General features: G+C 42.8%; 1 protein-coding gene across 4 annotated transcripts in view; it reads right to left on the minus strand.

Annotated features, from left to right (window-relative positions):
- Positions 1 to 20,850, minus strand: part of ERAP1 (endoplasmic reticulum aminopeptidase 1) — a 134,933-nt gene that overhangs the window by 29,112 nt on the left and 84,971 nt on the right. Inside the window, exons 1-5 of one of the 4 annotated variants that reach the window (XM_061424441.1) lie at positions 11,579 to 11,665; positions 10,653 to 10,760; positions 6,031 to 6,571; positions 4,111 to 4,249; positions 816 to 950 (exon numbers count right to left, since the gene is read on the minus strand). In XM_061424441.1, the coding sequence (XP_061280425.1) occupies positions 816 to 950; positions 4,111 to 4,249; positions 6,031 to 6,557 (801 nt within the window). In that variant the 5' untranslated portion in view covers positions 6,558 to 6,571; positions 10,653 to 10,760; positions 11,579 to 11,665. Of the gene's footprint in view, positions 1 to 815; positions 951 to 4,110; positions 4,250 to 6,030; positions 6,572 to 10,403; positions 10,427 to 10,652; positions 10,761 to 11,578; positions 11,673 to 20,850 lie in introns of those variants that run through there. The other 3 variants (XM_061424440.1, XM_061424442.1, XM_061424439.1) reach the window with 3 other exon arrangements.

A 20,850-nucleotide genomic window follows, 5' to 3' on the forward strand; every position in this document is an offset into this window, starting at 1 on the left:
TTTACTGTTAATTTCACTGCTGAACTTAGGCTGCTTCCTACAGTCAAGTCTCAAGCCTTAGCTTCAAATCCCCAGGTAAGCAGAGATATCTTCACAAGGATAAGAAGACCCTTTATTCAGGACCTTATTCAGGCCCTACAGAAGACAAGGCAATTCAGAAGAGAAACCCTAACTATCCCAGGCCTCAGTTAAATAAATGAGGTCATTTTAAATAAAAAGTCGCCTGCTTCCTCTTTGAAAATCTTCTTTGCATTCAGGGCCGCAGTGTACAATTGTGTAGGTTGCTCACTACGCAATGAGACCCACCCAGTGGCAAGAACTCCTTGAAACAAGACCTCTTCCCCTGACACTCCAGTACTCCCTGACCCAAATGCTCTCCCCAGAGCCATTTAATTCTCCAAGCTGTCTTCTCTTACTTCCTTCCCGTGGCTAGAAATCCCCAGCTCGGATAGTCAGTGACATTCACTTCCAAACTGCAGAAAGTTATAGACAGAAGAAGCAACCTGAGAAACCACTGCAGGATCTAATCCAACGTATACATTTTACAGAATGTAAGCTCATCTCCAAAGGTAGCAGAAAGCCAGTTAATGGTGGAGCCAGCACCATGACCCAGGCCAGGCCACGTCTCCCCATGTGTTTCTGCCAGTAGAACCCCACTGTAAACACGAGCATCTGTGACAGTGGGATGGCCCACAAACTGGTTTGTCCGAGAATGAGGAGCGTTTCCAGGATGTGGGACTTCCAGTTATAAAACCAGGACCGTCCCAGGCAGACCAGGGCAAGTAGGTCACCCTATGTGACAATCACAAGTTCACCTTAACTCCGCTCTTGGTCATCTTGCTGACAGACTTGAAATCCGAAACAATGAAGGCCACCAGGTAGGTGCTCATCCTCACGGTGACATCAAAGTGGTCTTCTATGAGTCCTTCAGCCACAGTCACAGATTTAACCTAAAATCAGGATAACTGAGATCATCAAAGAATCCAACTACCCAAGACACTGAAAACATTTTATAAAGAGAAATAGTCCTAAGTTTCGGACATACTGAAAGTATATGACATGACATTTGTATAGTTATTTAAGAATATCTCTTTCAGAGACTTCCCTGGTGGACCAGCAGTTGGGACTCTGCCTTCCAATCCAGGGAATGTGAGTTTAATCCCTGGTTGGGAAGGTAAGATTCCACACGTCTCACAATCAAGAACCAAAACATAAAATGGGAGCAATACTGTAACAAAATCAATAAAGACTTTTCAAAAAACATATTTCTTTCTTAAGTAATTTAGATAGGAAAGCCAAACCATTCTCCTCCATGTTTTTATTGAGATATAATTCATATACCATAAAATTCACTGTTTTAAAGTATACTATTCTGTGGTTTTTTTTAAATTATATTCACAGTTATATAACCATCACCACTTAAATCTCTTCTAAATAAGCCAGACGATTACAAACTGACTCATATTTGCACATGAGGATTGGTAACGTGGCTGGGAAAAAGCAAAACTGAGACTGCTGATTTTGCCAAGATGTAGCCCACATAATACAAAGTGCGAGAATAATCTGGAAATGCAGTGTCTAACTGGGTGCATGTGTCACCATGGATAACCTAAAAGGGCTTCTACTTTCTTAAACAATTCAAAGAAACCCATGCCTGGGCCTGACCCTGCAAAGTCTCCTCCAGACTCTAATCTGCTTCAGTGAAGTCAGGTTTTGCAGTGTAATCAGGGAGCAGCCTTGCAGAGTGGGGTTGGAGCCACAGAGGTACAGGCTAAGAGGTCGGCTTCCCAAGAAGAAAGTCTACTACCTCAGCCAACAGAAAGCAGTGGGCAGGATCTTGGAGAAAAGACCAGTCGAAACTAGTCTGAGAACATCCACATTAACGATGCATTTTTCCTGTAATCCCATTTCCACCTCTATTTCTATGTCCTTATCCTTCTTTGTGATACCCACCAGCCACAAGCTATGGTTGCCTGCTCGTCAGCCTTTGGGCATTCATATCCTGACTCTGACAGCCAACCTAGGTTTATTCTTAAAGGGCCAGAAATTACCTTTCTTTTTAAAATGTCTTCAGCTTACCCCTGACAAAAATTTCTGTTCTTGAAGTTGCGCTTATTAGTAGGGAAGTAAGCTAACTAAACGAATTCAAATTTAGATTTGATTAACTCTTGCCCCAAACACTTCGGTGTTCCAAAGGTATATTTTTCTTCTCTAGCCTCCAAAAAGACCCTTTGAAACCCCGCTGTCCTTCCTCTCAACCCCATGTCTGAAGCTTAAGTTCAGGCACCTCTGTTAGATTTCTGCCAAGAGGAGGGATGGCCCATCCAAGAGCAAGATTACATTAGATATTTTGGATCCTCAACAAGTAGGTCCCGGACTTGGATTCATGGATTTGGATTCACGGATTTGGACTCCAGCACCTTTGTGAAGCCTCTGGGCTTTGGCCTTCCCCCTACAAACCTATGAAATCTATACCAGTCTTGTTTAGTGGGTCAGTCTGTCCCTCACTTCCAAACCACCCCTGTTCCTTTATTCTTCTTAAACTGTAATTCTCTAATTAGAGAAGTCACTCCCACCCCAGGCAGCAGTACCATAATATTTCGGGAGGGAACTATAATTTGAAAAAGCATTTTCTCTATCTCAAATTTATATTAGGAAAACGGCATAACTGTTTCTTACCTTTCTATATACAAGTGTGTTGGGGAAAGAGACAAAAGTTCTTGTCTGGTAAGGATTCACAAGTCTGCGTTTTATATAGGCTTCTGGTGCAGAATGTCAGAATCTCTTTTAGGGGGTCCTTAAGGCAATGGCACCCCACTCCAGTACTCTTGCCTGGAAAATCCCATGAACGGAGGAGCCTGGTAGGCTGCAGTCCATGGGGTCGCAAAGAGTCAGACACGACTGAGCGACTTCATTTTCACTTTTCACTTTCATGCATTGGAGAAGGAAATGGCAACCCACTCCAGTGTTCTTGCCTGGAGAATCCCAGGGACGGGGAGCCTGGTGGGCTGCCGTCTATGGGGTTGCACAGAGTCGGACATGACTTAAGGGATTCGATGAGCAATATAGAGTTCTAAAGGTTGGGAAATACTACACTGGAGGTTGGTTCATGGCTGTCTGAGTCCCTTCATGTGAAGATACTGCCTCCCCAGCCAGCATAGGGATGAGGTGATACCCTTCCGGACTCTGGGCAAAGCCTATTCCAGCCTGAGTCTCATCCATGGTGAGCTTCTCTGAACAAAGGAAGTGTGTGCTTCAGCAGTAGTATGTATCAGCAGTAGACCGACAGCTCAGCTTCTGTGTTTCCAGTGCTACCAGAATCATAGGGGAATGGACCTCGCTGAGTAATTTTATTCATTTGGCAAGGTCATCTTCTCCTTTCCGCTTTGAAAAATCAGAAGGGCTTCAGCCTAACAGATGCAGACTATTATATTTAGAATAGATAAACAACAAGGTCCTATTTTATAGCACAGGGAACTATATTCAATATCCTGTAATTAACCATAATGGAAAACAAAAAAGTAGAATAAAAAAATAAAACTCAAAGGGAACACTGTCCACATCTGCTCTGGAACTGGAAAATAATGACTTCTTTAAAGGCGACTTAAGATTACTTTTTTAACTTCCATCTGCCCAACTTCATGCCAGTTATTTTTAATACAAACTGTATAGCTAATATTAGTAATATAGTATACAGAAATTATAGGACATAACTAAATCATAGGAATATGGCCTTATCCGACAGAGCATTTCCTTTAAAAATCCTTTTAAAAGATCTTATGAGAAAAGTGTAAGTGCTTCACGAAAGGCACTCTCACTTGAACCTGACCTGAATTTCCTACACGGTTGCTCTCTTGTCAACGTGGATGACCTGCAGTGTCACTCTTACCTAATTTTGCTTGTTTTTAGGGACAATGTTTTTTTCCTTTGACCATAAATAAATTGCTGCTTGAACCAAAAGCATAGGTTAGAAGTGAAAAAGAAAAATTAGCTATCTGTCAGGCAATGAAACAAACAAAACAGGTAGCCTGAATGTTAACTGGCAATGGGGAGAGGCAAGCCACAGGGAATGAATGGACTCCTCATCAAAGATACACAATTTAGACTCACCAGTGGCATATTGGAGATGGCAAGGTGTCTTGGTTCCCTTCTGATCTTGATTAAAAAACTCGCCTTGAAAGCAGGTTCATCAAAGCAGGGAAAGGCCATTCTGGCTGCAGTTGGTTCGAACTGTGTTGATGCAAGTATCCTAAAATTCCGTAAAGGGGAATAAAAACACAGCAGGACGTACCAGGGACTGTAAGTGAGGTGTATGATCATGTCTTAATTCCTAAAGCTATCACAATCCTGATGAATCTCACTACCAAAAAAGCGTTTATATGACAAAAGCTATCATAAACTAAAAGACAAGTAAAAGAACAGGGAAAATTGATCAAAAGGTATTTAACAAAGTGTTAACATAACCTGAACAAATAATGAGCTCTTAAAAATAAGTAAAAATTCACCCACCAACCAAGCAGAATAGCAGGCAGAGGTCATAAACAGGCAACTCACAAAAGAAGAACATACAAATAGTCAATAAACACATCAAAAGCTGCACAGCTTCATTAATAATCAATGTAACAAATTAAAGGGGAAAATCTGTTGGTATTTTGGCTCTAAAAGGATTGCCACTACACAATATTAGTGAGAAATATGGCAAGGCATATCAAAAGTTTGTTGACCCCTGACTTAGCAATATTACTTCTAGGCATTTATTCTAAAGAAATGATTTACAAAGATGCTTGTCCAAGTGTTGCTGATGCTAAAAAGTTGGAAACAACCTAATTTCCATCCATAGGAAGATTAGTTAAATAAATCAACACAGAAACATGCATTTTAATAACGTTGTTAAAATGATGTAAAGTGACAGTCATCATGTAAAATACATGTCAACATATATTTTTAATAAAAAAGCTCCCTCGTGAAACTTAAAATACAACATAGTTCCATTTACATAAAATGACATGTATGTATATCCAGAAAAAAGTATAAAGGATGTTCCCCTAAAACAGAAGCAGTAGTTATCTCTAGGGGTTATAATGGGGATACATTTTATCTTTTCAAAAATTCTTTTCTGTAGTATTTGACTTTTCTTTAACCTCAAAAAATAATATGGAATCAGAAAAGTAAGTATAAGCTACTAAAAAAATTTGATTTTAAAATTTAGCATAAAATCTCCCAAAATATATTGTGTTTTTAAAAACGGAACTAAAACAAGCAGGAGAGGATCCCTAAAATGGTTTCAACTGAGACAGAAATATTTACTCTAATAGGCCATTACAGGTTGAATTGAGTCTTCCCAAAATATATTTTGAAGTCTTATTACCTAATATCAGTGAGACTTTATTTAGAAATAGGGTCTTTACAGATGTAGTCAAGTTCAGATAAGGCCATCGGGTCAAGCCCTAGTCCAATATAACTGGTGTCCTTAAAACAAGAGGGAAACCTGGAGAATGGCCGTGTGACAGGCAGGCAGAGACCGGACTGATGTAGCTGCAGTTCAAGGAATGTCAAAGATTGATGGCACCACAAGCTAGGAAGAGGCAAAGAACGAGGCTATTCAGAGACCTAGAGAGCACAGGCCTCCTGACACCTTGATTGGACTTCTCGCCTCCAGAATCGTGAGATACTAAATTTCTACTGTTTTAAGTCACAAAGTTTATGCACTTTGTTAAAGCGGCCCTTGGAAACTGGTACCTAGGCCAAGAGAATTTAAAACATATATTCTATCCCAGAAGTCTAATTAAATAAACAAGTAGGTATTTACTCTAACAGAGCTGGAGGAAAGAAAATTGGTTCAAATAGAGTGAAAAATGAGATTTAAAAAAAAAAAAAGACTATAAGCCATTTTTAAATATGCAAAGACATGCAAAACAAAACCAAAGAAAGAATTCAACAATCAAGGAAGTTTTAAAGGACAAGCCACCTGAAATAATAAATTTAGTGTGGGTAGCACTTGAACTTTAAAAAAAAAAAGACAAAAATTACCTCACTTCTCCTTCCTTGGTTCTGTAGGTACTTTTATAAAATCCATGGAAACTCTCAGAAAGATTGCCAGCGTAGTCGATGACAATGGTGTATGGGAGGCCGACGACCAGCGGCTCAGAAGCCAGAAGCGCAATCTGCTCCTGAGGTGGGTTTTCCAGGACTCTCAGTGGCTCTTCAGCCTGCCTCTCGCCACCTCCCTTCCTCAGGGCGGCCTTGGATATTTGTAGGCGGTGACTGTGCAGGATGATGGTACTGGTGGGCTTGCTGGCTGTGATTTCTATCTGTGTGGTTCCCCCGAAAGTCAGAGTGGTGAGGTTTGCGTGAATCATGAGATCGTAATGAGCTGGGATGATGTGCTCTGGAAGTCGAATTTTATTCCAAGGAAATGGTGCCCCGTTGCTAGCTTTTGGAGATATTGGTTCCCTGCTCTGACATGAGGATGGAGTTGCCACCGTTAAGAGAATCAGCAGTGTCGAAAGCAGTAAGGGCCTGGTTCCAAGTGACCATTTGATGGATGGAGATATCATCTTGCTTGAAATGGCTAGAGGCACAAATGTACAAAAGAAAAAAAAAATCACTAAAATATTATCAAGAGAGCATAATTTCAGAATGCATCCACCCATAATTAACATGATATAGATACAAACTTAAAAAAAATACTAGGTCTTTCCCTGAAAGTAAAATTATCTTTCCTATGTTAATGAGTCACAAGAAGAGAGAAGTTTATGGTCAACAACAATTATTAACATCTACTACAAAGCATCATCTAGCTTTCAAAGTTTAAATTAACTCTATCAGTCAGGATCCTCCGCTGAGAGCAAGAACAAGCTCTGGTTGAAGATCCTTAAATGGATCACAGAACTGACAGGTCATTTGGGAAGCCAGGCTCATAAAACAAGCAAAGATGGGCAATTAGAACTATATTAGACAAATATGTGATTAGATGACCACTCCCTGCCCGCACTAGACCTTAGAGGAAGCCACCCCAATGCGTAGAGATCAGATGCTAACACCTGTGCAGTCATCAAAGGAGGAGGTCTCTACTAGCCTGCAACTTCCTGTTGTTTCAGCAAAAGTGAGGTGTCCAACCACCAGCAGGGAGGACACAAAGCAGGCATCTGGCCTTGCTGCTTCTCCGTGGGAGAAAGGCCTTGCTTCCCACTGAGCTTAAAACACAGAAAGTAAAGGAAGGAAATACATGCTCAGTAGCAAGGGGGAGTGGGAAGGCACGTATTTGCAACAGTAAGCCTTAATAATATAATCAATCTGATTTCGCTATTGATCATCTGGTGATGTCCATGTGTAGAGTCATCTCCTGTGTTGTTGGAAGAGGGTGTTTGTTATGACCAGTGCATTTTCTTGGCAAAACTCTGTTAGCCTTTGACCTGCTTTGTTTGGTACTAAGGCCAAATTTGCCTGTTACTCCAGGTATCTCCTGACTTCCTACTTTTGCATTCCAGTCCCCTATAATGAAAAGGACATCTTTTGGGGGTGTTGGTTCTAGAATGTCTTGTAGGTCTTCATAGAAGCATTCAACTTCAGCTTCTTCAGCATTACTGGTTGGGGCATAGAATTGGAATACTGTGATATGGAATGATTTGCCTTGGAAATGAACAGAGATCATTCTATTATTTTTGAGATTGCATCCAAGTACTGCATTTCAGACTCTTCTGTTGACTATGAGGGCTACTCCATTTCTTCTAAGGGATTCTGCCCACAGTAGTAGATATAATAGTCATCTGAGTTAAATTCACCCATTTCAGTCCATTTCAGTTTGCTGATTCCTAAAATGTCAACGTTCACTCTTGCCATCTCCTGTTTGACCACTTCCAATTTACCTTGATTCATGGACCTAACATTCCAGGTTCCTATGCAATATTACTCTTTACAGCATTCAACTTTATTTCCATCACCAGTCACATCCACACCTGGGTGTTGTTTTAGCTTTGACTCTGTCTCTTCATTCTTTCTGGAGTTATTTCTCTACCAATCTCCAGTAGCATAATGGGCACCTCCCAACCTGGGGAGTTAGTTCATCTTTCAGTGTCCTATCTTTTCCCCTTTTCATACTGTTCATGGGGTTCTTAAGGCAAGAATACTGAAGTGGTTTTCCATTCCCTTCTCCAGTGCACCACATTCTGTCAGAACTCTCCACCATGTACCGTCTATCTTGGGTGGCCCTACATGGCATGGTTCATAGTTTCATTGAGTTAGACAAGGCTGTGGTCCATGTGATCAGTTTGGTTAGTTTTCTGTGATTGTGGTTTTCAGTCTGTCTGCCCTCTGATGGAGAAGGATAAGAGGCTTATGGAAGCTTCCTGATGGGAGAGACTGACTGTGGGGAAACTGGGTCTTGTTCTGATGGGCAGGGCCATGCTCAGTAAATCTTTAATCCAATTTTCTGTTAATGGATAGGGAAGTTCTATACAGTCAGCAAAACAAGACCAGGAATGTAAAGTCAAGTGGGCCTTAGGAAGCATCACTATGAGCAAAGCTAGTGGAGGTGATGGAATTCCAGGTGAGCTATTTCAAATCCTAAAAGATGATGCTGTGAAAGTGCTGCACTCAATATGCCAGCAAATCTGGAAAATTCAGCAGTGGCCACAGGACTGAAAAAGGTCAGTTTTCATTCCAATCCCAAAGAAAGGCAATGCCAAAGAAAGCTCAAACTACTGCACAGTTGTACTCATCCCACATGCTAGCAAGGTAATGCTTAAAATTCTCCAAGCTAGGCTTCAACAGTACATGAACCGTGAACTTCCAGATTTTCAAGCTGGATTTAGAAAATGCAGAGGAACCAGAGATCAAATTGCCAACATCTGTTGGATCATTGAAAAAGCAAGAGAGCTCCAGAAAAATATCTACTTCTGCTTTATTGACTCTGCCAAAGCCTTTGACTATGTAGATCACAACAAACTCTGGAAAATTCTGAAAGAGATGGGAATACCAGACCACCTTACCTGCTTCCTGAGAAATCTGTATGCAGGTCAAGAAGCAACAGTTATAACTGGACATGGAACAATGAACTGGTTCCACATTGGGAAAGGAGTACATCGAGGCTGTATATTGTCACCCTGCTTATTTAATTTATATGCAGAGTACATCATGAGAAACGCTGGGCTGGATGAAGCACACGCTGGAATCAAGATTGCCAGGAGAAACATCAATCACCTCAGATATGCAGATGACACCACCCTTATGGCAGAAAGTGAAGAACTAAAGAGCCTCTTGATGAAAATGAAACTGGAGAGTGAAAAAGTTGGCTTAAAATTCAACATCCAGAAAACTAAGGTTATGATATGTAATCCCATCACTTCACGGCAAATAGATGGGGAAACAATGGAAACAGTGACAGACTTTATTTTGGGGGGCTTCAAAATCACTGCAGATGGTGACTACAGCCATGAAATTAAAAGACGCTTGCTCCTTGGAAGAAAAGTTATGACCAACCTAGATAGCATATTAAAAAGCAGAGACATTACTTTGCCAATAAAGTTCCATCTAGCCAAAGCTATGGTTTTTCTAGTAGTCATGTATAGATGGGAGAGTTGGACTATAAAGAAAGCTGAGCGCCGAAGAATTGATGCGTTTGAACTGTGGTGTTGGAGAAGACTCTTGAGAGTGTCTTGGACTGCATGAGATCCAACCAGTCCATCCTAAAGGAGATCAGTCCTGGGTGTTCATTGGAAGGACTGATGCTGAAACTGAAACTCCAATACTTTGGCCATCTCATGAGAAGAGTTGACTCATTGGAAAAGATTCTGATGCTGGGAGGGATTGAGGGCAGGAGGAAAAGGGGACGACAGAGGATGAGATGGCTGGATGGCATCATCAATTTGATGGACGTGAGTTTGAGTAGACTCCAGGAGTTGGTGATGGACAGGGAGGCCTGGCGTGCTGTGATTCATGGGGTCGCAAAGAGTAGGACACGACTGAGCAGTTGAACTGGAACTGGAGAAGTAAGGGCTGAGGGAAAGGACAGGATGTATCAGAATGGCTGCCAGGTTTCTAGAATGAACGTCTGGATGTTGGTAGGTATCCTTTATTGAAATGGAGAAGGCCAGAGGTGGAAAAGATTTAAAAGGGAGGAGAGGGAACCAAGGCTTCATTTTTCAATATGTTTAATTTGTGATGTCTATGAGATGTCCAAGGGGAAATATCAAGAAGGCAGTTAAATATACACAGACTGAGACATAAGGGCTTTAAAGGAATTTTCTGTTCTTGACTGTACTCCTTTAAAGTTTTAAAAAGTATCTTCCTTTGACATCTGATCTTACTAAATCTTCTTTGACAATCAATGGTGTGGATTAAAGTGCTGCAGTAACAGAGTTCCTAACTTTCTTTCACAGCCAGAAAAAGTTCAAGATACTAACTGCCTTTGGTGATTCTGACTTCTCCCACTCACACAGGAAGTCAGGGCAACTGGTCCTGGGCTGTCTCCTCCTTCCCTTTTTGGGACACCATGGAATGTCAAATCCATCATCAAGAGGTAACAGGCCTTCTTCCAAAGGCTCTGAGCATGAAATTAACAAGCACTGATGATAGCTAGTTACCGGTAGTAAAAACTTTTAAAATATTGATTCAATTTTTTAACGTATTAGAACTTTTCTACTTAGGCCCACCTGAAAATGCGCTGCCTATCAGTACCACTGCAACTCCGTGCAAAAAGAGACAAGTTGGGCAATTTTTCAGTCTTTTTTTTTTTTTTTTTTTAAGTCGTTGACTCCATCCTGAATAGAGAGCAAATACTTCGGGGATTTAGTAGAAACCAGAGCACTTCTTTCTAAACCTGGCCTCACAAAGAACCTCCAAGAAAAAGGTAAGGAAGTGTCTGCACTTACTCCTTCCTCCCGAAATTAACTTGCAGACCCACCAGGCTAGTAAGACACCGAGAGAGAATTTTAACTTGCTCCAACAGGAGAGCCTTTAAATTCAATAAACTCCTGGTTGAGCCACAGCGAAGGGAACTATTGGCAAGAAGTGCAGAAGAAGGGACAGACTTGAATTGATCTAAAGGACGCTTAACTGTCATTGCGACGATATCCCTGCGCCTGCAACTCACCGAACTCAGGTTTGTTTTCTCCAACTACTATCCGCCAGATACTCTCTTTGGCCAAACCTCAACCCCTCTCCCCCGCCATCCACCCACCACCTCTCTTGACCCTCCTCTGGAGCACAGCGGGCGAGGCTGGCAGGAATCCAGCCTCAAGGAGAAGCGCAGAGGACGGCTCCCGCCTGCCTGCCGGGAAGTGGCGGGGCTTAGGGGAGCTCTGCGCCGCTGGCCAGCTCCCGGTGCAGAAAGAGGCAAGGCCACTGTTGAGCCTGCGCCAACCCCACCACCCTCCCCGCGGACACGATCCCCAGCCTCGCGACCCACCCACCACCCCTACCCCCCGCACCCCCCGGCCCCACTTGGCCGCCGCCCGCTGATTCCCTTCCTCCCCGGGTCCCTGGGCCGCCACAGAAAGGACGCCCTGGCCTCGCTCTTCCCGCAAACACTCAGCCTCCCCCAACAGCGGGGCGGACTGGGGTCTGTCTCACTGAGTACCTGGGACTCGGGGACCATGCCGCCGTCGCCTGCCTTGGCCGCCGCGGGACCAAAACTGAAAGCGAAAGTGAAGCCGGAGCGGCAAGCACAGGCGCGCGGGGCGCTGGGCCGAGCCCTGCGGGCGCAGGGGAGCCCCCGCCGAGGAGGTGGCTAGCTGGGGCAGGGGAAACCCGGCAGGACGAGCAGACCCCCATGTTCCCAGGACAGTTCAGTTCCGTCGCTCAGTCGTGTCCGACTCTTTGCGACCCCAGGGACCGCAGCAAGCCAGGCCTCCCTGTCCATCACCAACTCCCGGAGTTTACCCAAACTCATGTGCATCGAGTTGGTGATGCCATCCCAAGACAGGGACTCACAAAACAATAAGGCGTACGGTGCAGGGGGAACCAGCGGGGAGAAGCACCCCTTTAGGGGTGCAAATTATTTTCCCTGCACTTGTCTGGAGATTTGGTGTCGGGGGGGGGGGTCCCCCATGGATTAGCCTTTGGGGCAGCGGAGGTTTGGGGGCATAAGGAGAGGGCTGGCACTCTGAGGGCACTTGGGTGGAGCCGAGCTCCCCTCATTCCCCCCTCCGCCGCCTGAACCAGCTCACAGCCCCGTTGGACTCAAGGCATGTCCCATCATCTCCCCTCCGCAAATGAGCGGAGAGCCCCGGGCCCGCCTCAGAACGAAGCAGGAACCCAGAACTGCTGGCTTGTCCAGGGTTTCCGTTGCAGAGAGGTTAGGCTGCAGACGCGGAAGAGGAAGAAAGGGGAAACAGAGGCGCAGAACTGCCCCACCTATATACAAGGGGCCCTCGGACCCCGCGGAGATGGTCCACCCACATTACGACTTTCTCCCTGGGCTTCCACGTGGCTCCGTGGTGAAGCATCTGCCTGCCAATGCAGAAGACATGTGTGCAAGCCTTTATCTCAGAAGATCCCACATGCCTCAGAGCAGCAGAGACTGCGCCCCAGCTCCTGAGCCTGTGCTCTGGAGCCCAAGAGCTGCAACTACCGAGCGCAGGCACCAGGGCTACTGAAGCCATTGCGCCCTAGAGCCCCTCTCTTGCTCTGCAGCAAAGCAACTCTGTGCTTTGCAACTAGAGAGTGGTTCCCACTTGCTACAACCAGAGGAAAGCTCATGCAAGAACGAAGAGTCAACCCAGCCAGTAAAATAAATCTCAGTAAAGAACTTATTAAAGTTCTTTAAAAATAAAGAACTCAATAAAAGTTCGGCCTACTTTTTCAAATCAAATGACCATTTCTGTGCTCCCCTTGCAACATTAAGACTGGATGAAATGTCCCAAGAAGCCCACCTTTAAACAGTTGAGGGTGAATGGGGTAAGGGGCCAAGAAGACACAAATGTTCCTACTCACCGAATGCTGCCCTGGCCTCTCTCTGAGATCTTTTTCTCAGTAAATGCAGGCTTTCTCCTCTCATTTCCTTCTCTGCGGCCTTGCCTTTGAAACCCTGGGGTTCTAAGTTACTCGAAGAGTATTTCTCAACTTCTTTTCCCCTCAATCTTATGCCTCCTTTTAAAACATACAATTTTTTCCTTCTGCATAGTCAAGGTTATTTTGTAATATAAAATTAATGCCCTGTCCCCGAGCCCAACCAGAGTGGGACCAAGGGAACTATTTTCAATAAAATTCAACAATAAAACCCACTCTGGGATCAGGTAATTTCTGCCTGTTTCCCAGGATGTCAGTGTATAGCTTATAGCTCCCAGGCCTCTGGGTATCAGGGAATGATCCCAGTTTGCTCAGATGAGAGCTACTGGTCCAGTAAACTTTTGCATTTCTTTGTTTTCATATTTGTATTTTGGGACTTGGTGTTTCCCTTCAGTTTCTAATAAGCTTAGTTTCTTTGAAAAGATTTCTTAAAATGGTCAGGATGGAAGGAAGTGAAGGTACCAAACAGGTGGGAAAGAAAGTGAAATTTGCTCAGTTGTGACCGACTCTTTGCAACCCCATGGACCATGGAATTCTCCAGGCCAGAATACTGGAGTGGGTAGCCTTTCCCTTCTGCAGGGGATCTTCCCAACCCAGGGATCGAACCCAGGTCTCCTGCATTGCAGGCAGATTCTTTACCAGCTGAGCCACCGGGGAAGGCCAGAGGATGCTCTAAATGACCAGTTAAGGCAGGGAGAGGGGAATGCTTTTACCCATACTGGGCAGAAGGTAACTGAAATGTCAGTAAGGAGAAAGCTGGCCACCAGACTTCTTTCTCACAGCCATTCCCTTGCCCAGACTTTAGACTCAGTTACAGTGCTAGGATTCCCTCTTCAGAATCCAAGGACACTACAAATAAAGCAATTAAGACAAGGATTTGGCAGCATTCCCTTCCCGTTTCAAAGCTCCAGCAGGGATCTGTGGGATGCAGACCTTGGAGTAAGGACTTTAAACTTGAAGGATTCGCACTTGCAGAGGCCTTGAGATCAAAAGTTAGCAGCCACCAAGCTCAGAAATGGTCTTAGAGGGAAGTGGCCAGAAAGAAGGGGCATCTAGGATTATTGATTACTTAACAACTGTTAGATACTGTGCTAAATGGATTTGTGTGTATGTATGTATAATTTAATCTTTTCAGCAATCATGTAATGTAGGTATTATGCTTTATAAATTTAGAAAAGTAAGAGAGATTGGCAACTTGCTCAAAAAAAAAAAACAACACCTAAATTTGAACCCTAGGTGTGTCAATTTGAGTCCAAAGTACATGTTTTTTCCACTGATTCACATCCCTTCCTCAGCTAGCTATTATGTACTCCCCACCCGCTTCACCTTGCCACCACTTCACTTGGCAGTTCTAGCTTTGCTCTCTTCCAGGCAGCCCCTGGGAATTTCCCACCTTGAAAAACCTTCCTGGAGCCTCCCCATTTCCTCCTGGTGGATATTCAGTTATGCTGCTCTAACTACAGTAGTAGCTAAAGAATCCAAAGCTTTATACCTCGCTCATGGTGCACTGTCCGTAGGCAGGGTCCTCTGCCCTGCACAGCTAGTTGGGGCTCAGCGTGCTGGAGGACCATCATATTGTTGGTACCTCCATCTGAAGCTTTTGGCCTTCTTGATCACCGCGGCAAGGAAGAGTAAGTCCAAAGAATTAGGCATCAGCTTTTTCCCACCTCATTGCTGAATAATATATATCCCTTCCACTCACATTTCATTGACCAGAACTAACTACATGGTCTTCTGCAAATACAGGGAGAGGCTGGAAAACACTAATATTGTCCTCAACACAGTGTAACAGGGTCAGCTGAGTCTTACCTATCAAAAGTTCAATGTCCTTAGTCTCAGATGGGACCCGGGAGGAGGAGGAAGTCCGTCTCAGGCTTTAGCCATTGCAACACATACAACCATGGCTTCAGTTCAGTTCAGTCACCCAATCGTGTCTGACTCTTTGTGACCCCATGGACTGCAGCACACCAGGCCTCCCTGTCCACCATCAACTCCCAGAGTTTACTCAAACTCATGTCCATTTAGTTAGTGATCCATCCAACCATCTCATCCTCTGTCATCCACTTCTCCTCCTGCCTTCAATCTTCCCCAGCATCAGGGTCTTTTCCAATGAGTCAGTTCTTCACATCAGGTGGCCAAAGTATTGGCATTTCAGCATCAGTCCTTCCAATGAACATTCAGGACTGATTTCCTTTAGGATGGACTGGTTGGATCTCCTTGCAGTGGCTTATTGTTGATCAATTCTCTTTTGCCAGCTTGGATTCCAGATGTTGATCAAGTAGTGTTCAGTTTTGCTCTGATTAATTGCATCAGTTCTGTCTTCATTCAGTTCAGTTCCGTCTCAGTCGTGTCCAACTCTTTGCGACCCCATGGACTGCAGCACACCGGGCCTCTCTGTCTTCATTAGCTTTTGTCAATTAATGTCAGCATTGAGTTCATTTCTTCTCTTTGGCTGCCAAAGTTACTACCATTTGAACCTGTCACCACTTTCCTTTTTGATGTAAAGTCTTACCCATAATCATGATGTCGAAACCAGACAAAACAGAGCTATTCTGATGAAGAGGAACAAACCCACCTGTTCAGTCCTTGCCAACTGGCTCTCAGCTCCATTCCCACATCTACCCCCTCACACACACTGTGAATGCTTAGGTACCTCCATAGGCTCCTATGACCCCAGAACTTAATTTGTTAAACACCACCTTAAAAAAGAATAAAACAAACAAACAAAAAACAGCTATGTCCCTCATTCTTGATATTCCTGATATCTTGATATTAACAAAGAGAATGATAGTTTCCTCCTCTTCAGGCCAAATCACAAGCCAGGCCTACTCAACAAAATCTATACCATTTTACTGAAAAGCAAAAAAAAAAAGGAAGAAAATATAGATGTCAAGTTAAAAGAAGCACTACTTCAAAGAAGGCCATTGACCCCAAACAACCAATAAATCCCTCTAAAACATTATGGTTTGAAAGTATTTACATGTACGCTTTCTCATTGAATCCTCAGAGTGTACCTGTATAGGTGGGTTCTATTAAGAGTGAACAACAAGAGTTCTCACTAAGTGATCAAAACTGCAGCCAGACTACTAGGACTCCTGAAGAACTTTCTGCGTGACTTGAGGACTGATGACTTGTTTCCCATTCCCCCCACCCCAGACATCTATCTGACAAACTTCTGCCATCTAGAGTAATCTGAGCGTGCCCCTCCTAGTTCCTGCAGCCTGATGGAACCCAGAGACCTCACTCTCTTCTGTCCCTCTTCAGTAAATGACAGGCCGACCTCACCCCTCTCCAGCCGACAATCTGTATTCCTATGGGTTTTCCCTCTGTTCATTTCAACTAGGAAGTAAGTCATCGTTAACACGTTTTTAAGCTTTGCAGTTCTTTCATTACTGTGAGATTCAACACTACACTGAATATATGTTGATTAGATGTTTTACTTTTTATTTCCTGTTTTGAGAATTATATGTTTATGATTGTTGCCCATTTATCTACTAGAATGTCATTCAGTTCCGTTCACTTCAGTTGCTCCGTCGTGTCTGACTCTGCAACCCTATGAATCGCAGCACGCCAGGCCTCCCTGTCCATCACCAACTCCCAGAGTTCACTCAGACTCACGTCCATCGAGTCAGTGATGCCATCCAGCCATCTCATCCTCTGTAGTCCCCTTCTCCTCCTGCTCCCAATCCCTCCCAGCATCAGAGTCCTCTCCAATGAGTCAACTCTTCACATGAGGTGGCCAAAGTACTGGAGTTTCAGTTTCAGCATCAGTCCTTCCAAAGAAATCCCAGGGCTGATCTCCTTCAGAATGGACTGGTTGGACCTCCTTGTAGTCCAAGGGACTCTCAAGAGTCTTCTCCAACACCACAGTTCAAAAGCATCAATTCTTCAGTGCTCAGCTTTCTTCACAGTCCAACTCTCACATCCATACATGACCACAGGAAAAACCATAGCCTTGACTAGATGGACCTTTGTTGGCAAAGTAATGTCTCTGCTTTTCAATAGGCTATCTAGGTTGTTCATAACTTTCCTTCCAAGGAGTAAGCATCTTTTAATTTCATGGCTGCAGTCACCATCTGCAGCGATTTTGGAGCCCTAAAAAATAAAGTCTGACATTGTTTCCACTGTTTCCCCATCTATTTCCCATGAAGTGATGGGACCAGATGCCATGATCTTCGGTTTCATCAAGAGGCTTTTTAGTTCCTTTTCACTTTCTGCCATAAGGGTGGTGTCATCTGCATATCTGAGGTTATTGATATTTCTCCCACCAATCTTGGTTCCAGCTTGTGCTTCTTCCAGCCCAGCGTTTCTCATGATGTACTCTGCATAGAAGTTAAATAAGCAGGGTGACAGTATACAGCCTTGACGTACTCCTTTTCCTATTTCATTAATTCATAAGAATGTCATTACTTAGTTACATAAAAATTTTCTATGACAGTCAAAAGAAATCCATGAATGCTATTAAAAATATAAAATATCACAATCAGTAAGGCTTTGTTGCTTCAAAGCAATCCCGCAAGTATGTCTAAATGAATCATGTCAGTTTATTAAAATCCCAGACCTGTACCTGCTTTGTTAAGTTATTTGAGATGTTGGAGTTTATTTACCAGATATTGTTAGCTTGAACATTAAACACATAGTGGTTCAGGAAACCTGATATTCGGGTTTGATCTTGTTTATGACTCTTTCTGCCACAGCAACTGAACATTTCATCCAAAAGGAAAAGAATACATGTTCTTTTCAGCCATGAAATTAAAAGACGCTTTCTCCTTGGAAGAAAAGCTATGACAAACCTAGATAGCATATTAAGAAGCAGAGATATTACTTTGCCAACAAAGGTCTGTATAGTCAAAGCTATCATTTTTCCAGTAGTCGTGTATGGACGTGAGAGTTGAACCATAAAGAAGGCTGAGCATCAAAGAATTGATGCTTTTGAACTGTGGTGTTGGAGAAGACTCTTGAGAGTCCCTTGGACTGCAAGGAGATCAAACCAGTCTATGCTAAAGGAAATCAACCCTGAAAATTTATTAGAAGTACTGATGCTAAAGTTCCAATACTTTGCCCACCTAAGGTGAAGAGCTGACCCATCAGAAAAGACCCTGATGTTGGGAAAGATTGAAGGCAGGAGGAGAAGCAGACGACAGAGAATGAGATGGTTGGATGGCATCACTGACTTAAAGGACATGAGTTTGAGCAAGCTTCTGGAGATGGTGAAGGACAGGGAAGCCTGCTGTGCTACAGTCCATGGGGTCACAAAGAGTCAGACACGACTGAGTGACTGAGCCACAATATGTTCTTCTCAAGGGCACGTGGAGCATTCTCCAGGATTGATCACATTCTGGACAACATACTGAGCCTCAGTAATTTTAAGAAAAGTGAAATCATATCAAAAACCATTTCCAACCACAATACTATGAGATTAAATATCACTATAAGAAAAAAACTAAAAAACACAAACATGTGGAGGTTAAATAATACTCTACTTAAAAATCCAATGGATCACTGAAGAAAGCAAAAAGTACCTAGAAACAAATGAAAATGAAAGCATAAGCATGATGATCCAAAATTATGGAATGCAGCAAAAGCAGTTTTAAGAAGGAAGTTTATAGCAATACAATCTTACCTCAGAAAGCAAGAAATATCTCAAATAAACAATCTATCCTTATACCTAAAGCAATTGGAGAAAGAAGAGCAAACAAAAGTCAAAGCCAGTGGAAGGAAAGAAATAAAGATCAAAGCAGAAATAAGTGAAATAATGATAAAGAAAACCACAGAAAAGATCAATAAAATTAAAAGCTGATTCTATAAAAAGACAAGCAAAATTGATAAACCTTTAACCAGACTCATCAAGGGGGAAAAAAAAAAAAGGGAGAGGACTTAAATCAATAAAATTTCGAAATGGAAAAGGAGAATTTACAATGGACACCACAAAAATGTACAGGATCGTAAGAGACTACTACAAGCAACTATATGTCAATAAAATAGACAATCTAGAAGAAATGGACAAATTCTTAAAAAGGTACACTCTCCCAAGTCTGAAACAGAAGAACTAGAAAATACAAACAGACCAATCACAGGTACTTAAATCAAAACTGATTTTAAAACCACAAAACATAAGCCTGGGACCTAGCAGCTTCACAGGCAGATTCTATCAAACATTTGGAGAAGAGCCAATACCTATCTTTCTGAAACTATTCCCAAAAATTGCAGAGGAAGGAAAACTCCCCAGCTCATTTTATGAGACCACCATCACCCTGATATACCAAAACCAAACAAAGATACCATAGAAAAAGAAAGTTACAGGCCAATAGTATTGATGAAAATATATGTAAAAATCCTCCACAAAATATAAGCAATCTGAAACCAGCAATACATTAAAAGGATCACACACCATGATCAAGTAGGATGTATCCCAGGAATGCAAGGATTTTTCAGTATCCACAAACCAATCAATGTGATACACCACATCAAAAAACTGAATAGAAACCATATGATCATCTCAACAGATGCATAAAAAGTTTTGACAAAATTGTACACCCACTTATGATAAAAGCTCTCCATAATGTGGTCACAGAAGACTCTACCTCAACATAATAAAGGCCATGTATGACAAACCTATAGCTAACATCATACTCAACAGCAAAAAGCTGAAACCATTTTCTCTAAGATCAAGAATAAAACACAGATGTTCAACCTCACCACTTTTACTCGGCATATCTTTCAAAGTCTTAGCCATGGCAATCAGAGAAGAAAAAGAAATAAAAGGAATTTAAGTTGGAAAAGAAGTAAAGCTGTCACTGTCTGCAGATGACATGATACCAAGAGAGTCAGTTCCTAGGTAGGTTGATAAGAAGTCCTGGGTCCCCAAGGAGGAGAAAGGGGTCTGAGACTCTCAAAGTGGAGATAGGGGTCTAGAATTCTCAAGGAGGAGGAAAGGAAAAATATCTTTTTTTTTTTTTCTCTCTACTCTATGTTCCTTAGTCTTAGTCACATAAAATGTTTTTTCCTCTAAGCCTAGAACTGATAATTATACAACAAACAACTCAGTTTAAATTCTGTACTAAGGATTATATAACAACATGTATCCTGCTTGAGGACAGTTACTCCTTCCTGAAAACCTTCTGGCTAATCCTGTTATCTTAAAAAGTAAATTATGGGAATGAGTCTAGTAAGATCTTTACAACCTTGAGATATTCTTTCCATTTATTGCAATAACTAATTAAAAAATTATATGACTCCCTTGCTTAGACTAGTGAGGGGGACACTTTCAATCCCCCTTCTGATGTCTATGTCAGAAGCTGTCTCTGTCTCTTTTCACTTTAATAAAACTCTGCTATACAAAATCTCTTGAGTGATCAAGCCTGGTCCCTGGTCCTGTAGTTAAATCTTCTTTGGAGATCACAATTCTGACACCATAAGCCATCAATTCTATACATAGAAGATCCTGAAGATGCTACCAGAAAACTACTCAGTTCAGTTCAGTTCAGTGGCTCAGTCGTGTCCGACTCTTTGTGACCCCATGAATCCCAGCATGTCAGGCCTCCGTGTCCATCACCAACTCCCGGAGTTCACTCAAACTCATGTCCATCGAGTCGGTGATGCCATCCAACCATCTCATCCTCTGTTGTTCCCTTCTCCTCCTGCCCTCAATCCCTCCCAGCATCAGAGTCTTTTCCAATGAGTCAACTCTTCGCATGAGGTGGCCAAAGTACTGGAGTTTCAGCTTTAGCATCATTCCGTTGGATCTCCTTGCAGTCCAAGGGACTCTCAAGAGTCTTCTCCAACACCACAGTTCAAAAGCATCAATTCTTCAGTGCTCAGCTTTCTTCACAGTCCAACTCT

Source organism: Bos javanicus, chromosome 7, assembly GCF_032452875.1.
Source record: "Bos javanicus breed banteng chromosome 7, ARS-OSU_banteng_1.0, whole genome shotgun sequence".
In the NCBI taxonomy this organism is placed as follows: Eukaryota; Metazoa; Chordata; class Mammalia; order Artiodactyla; family Bovidae; genus Bos; species Bos javanicus.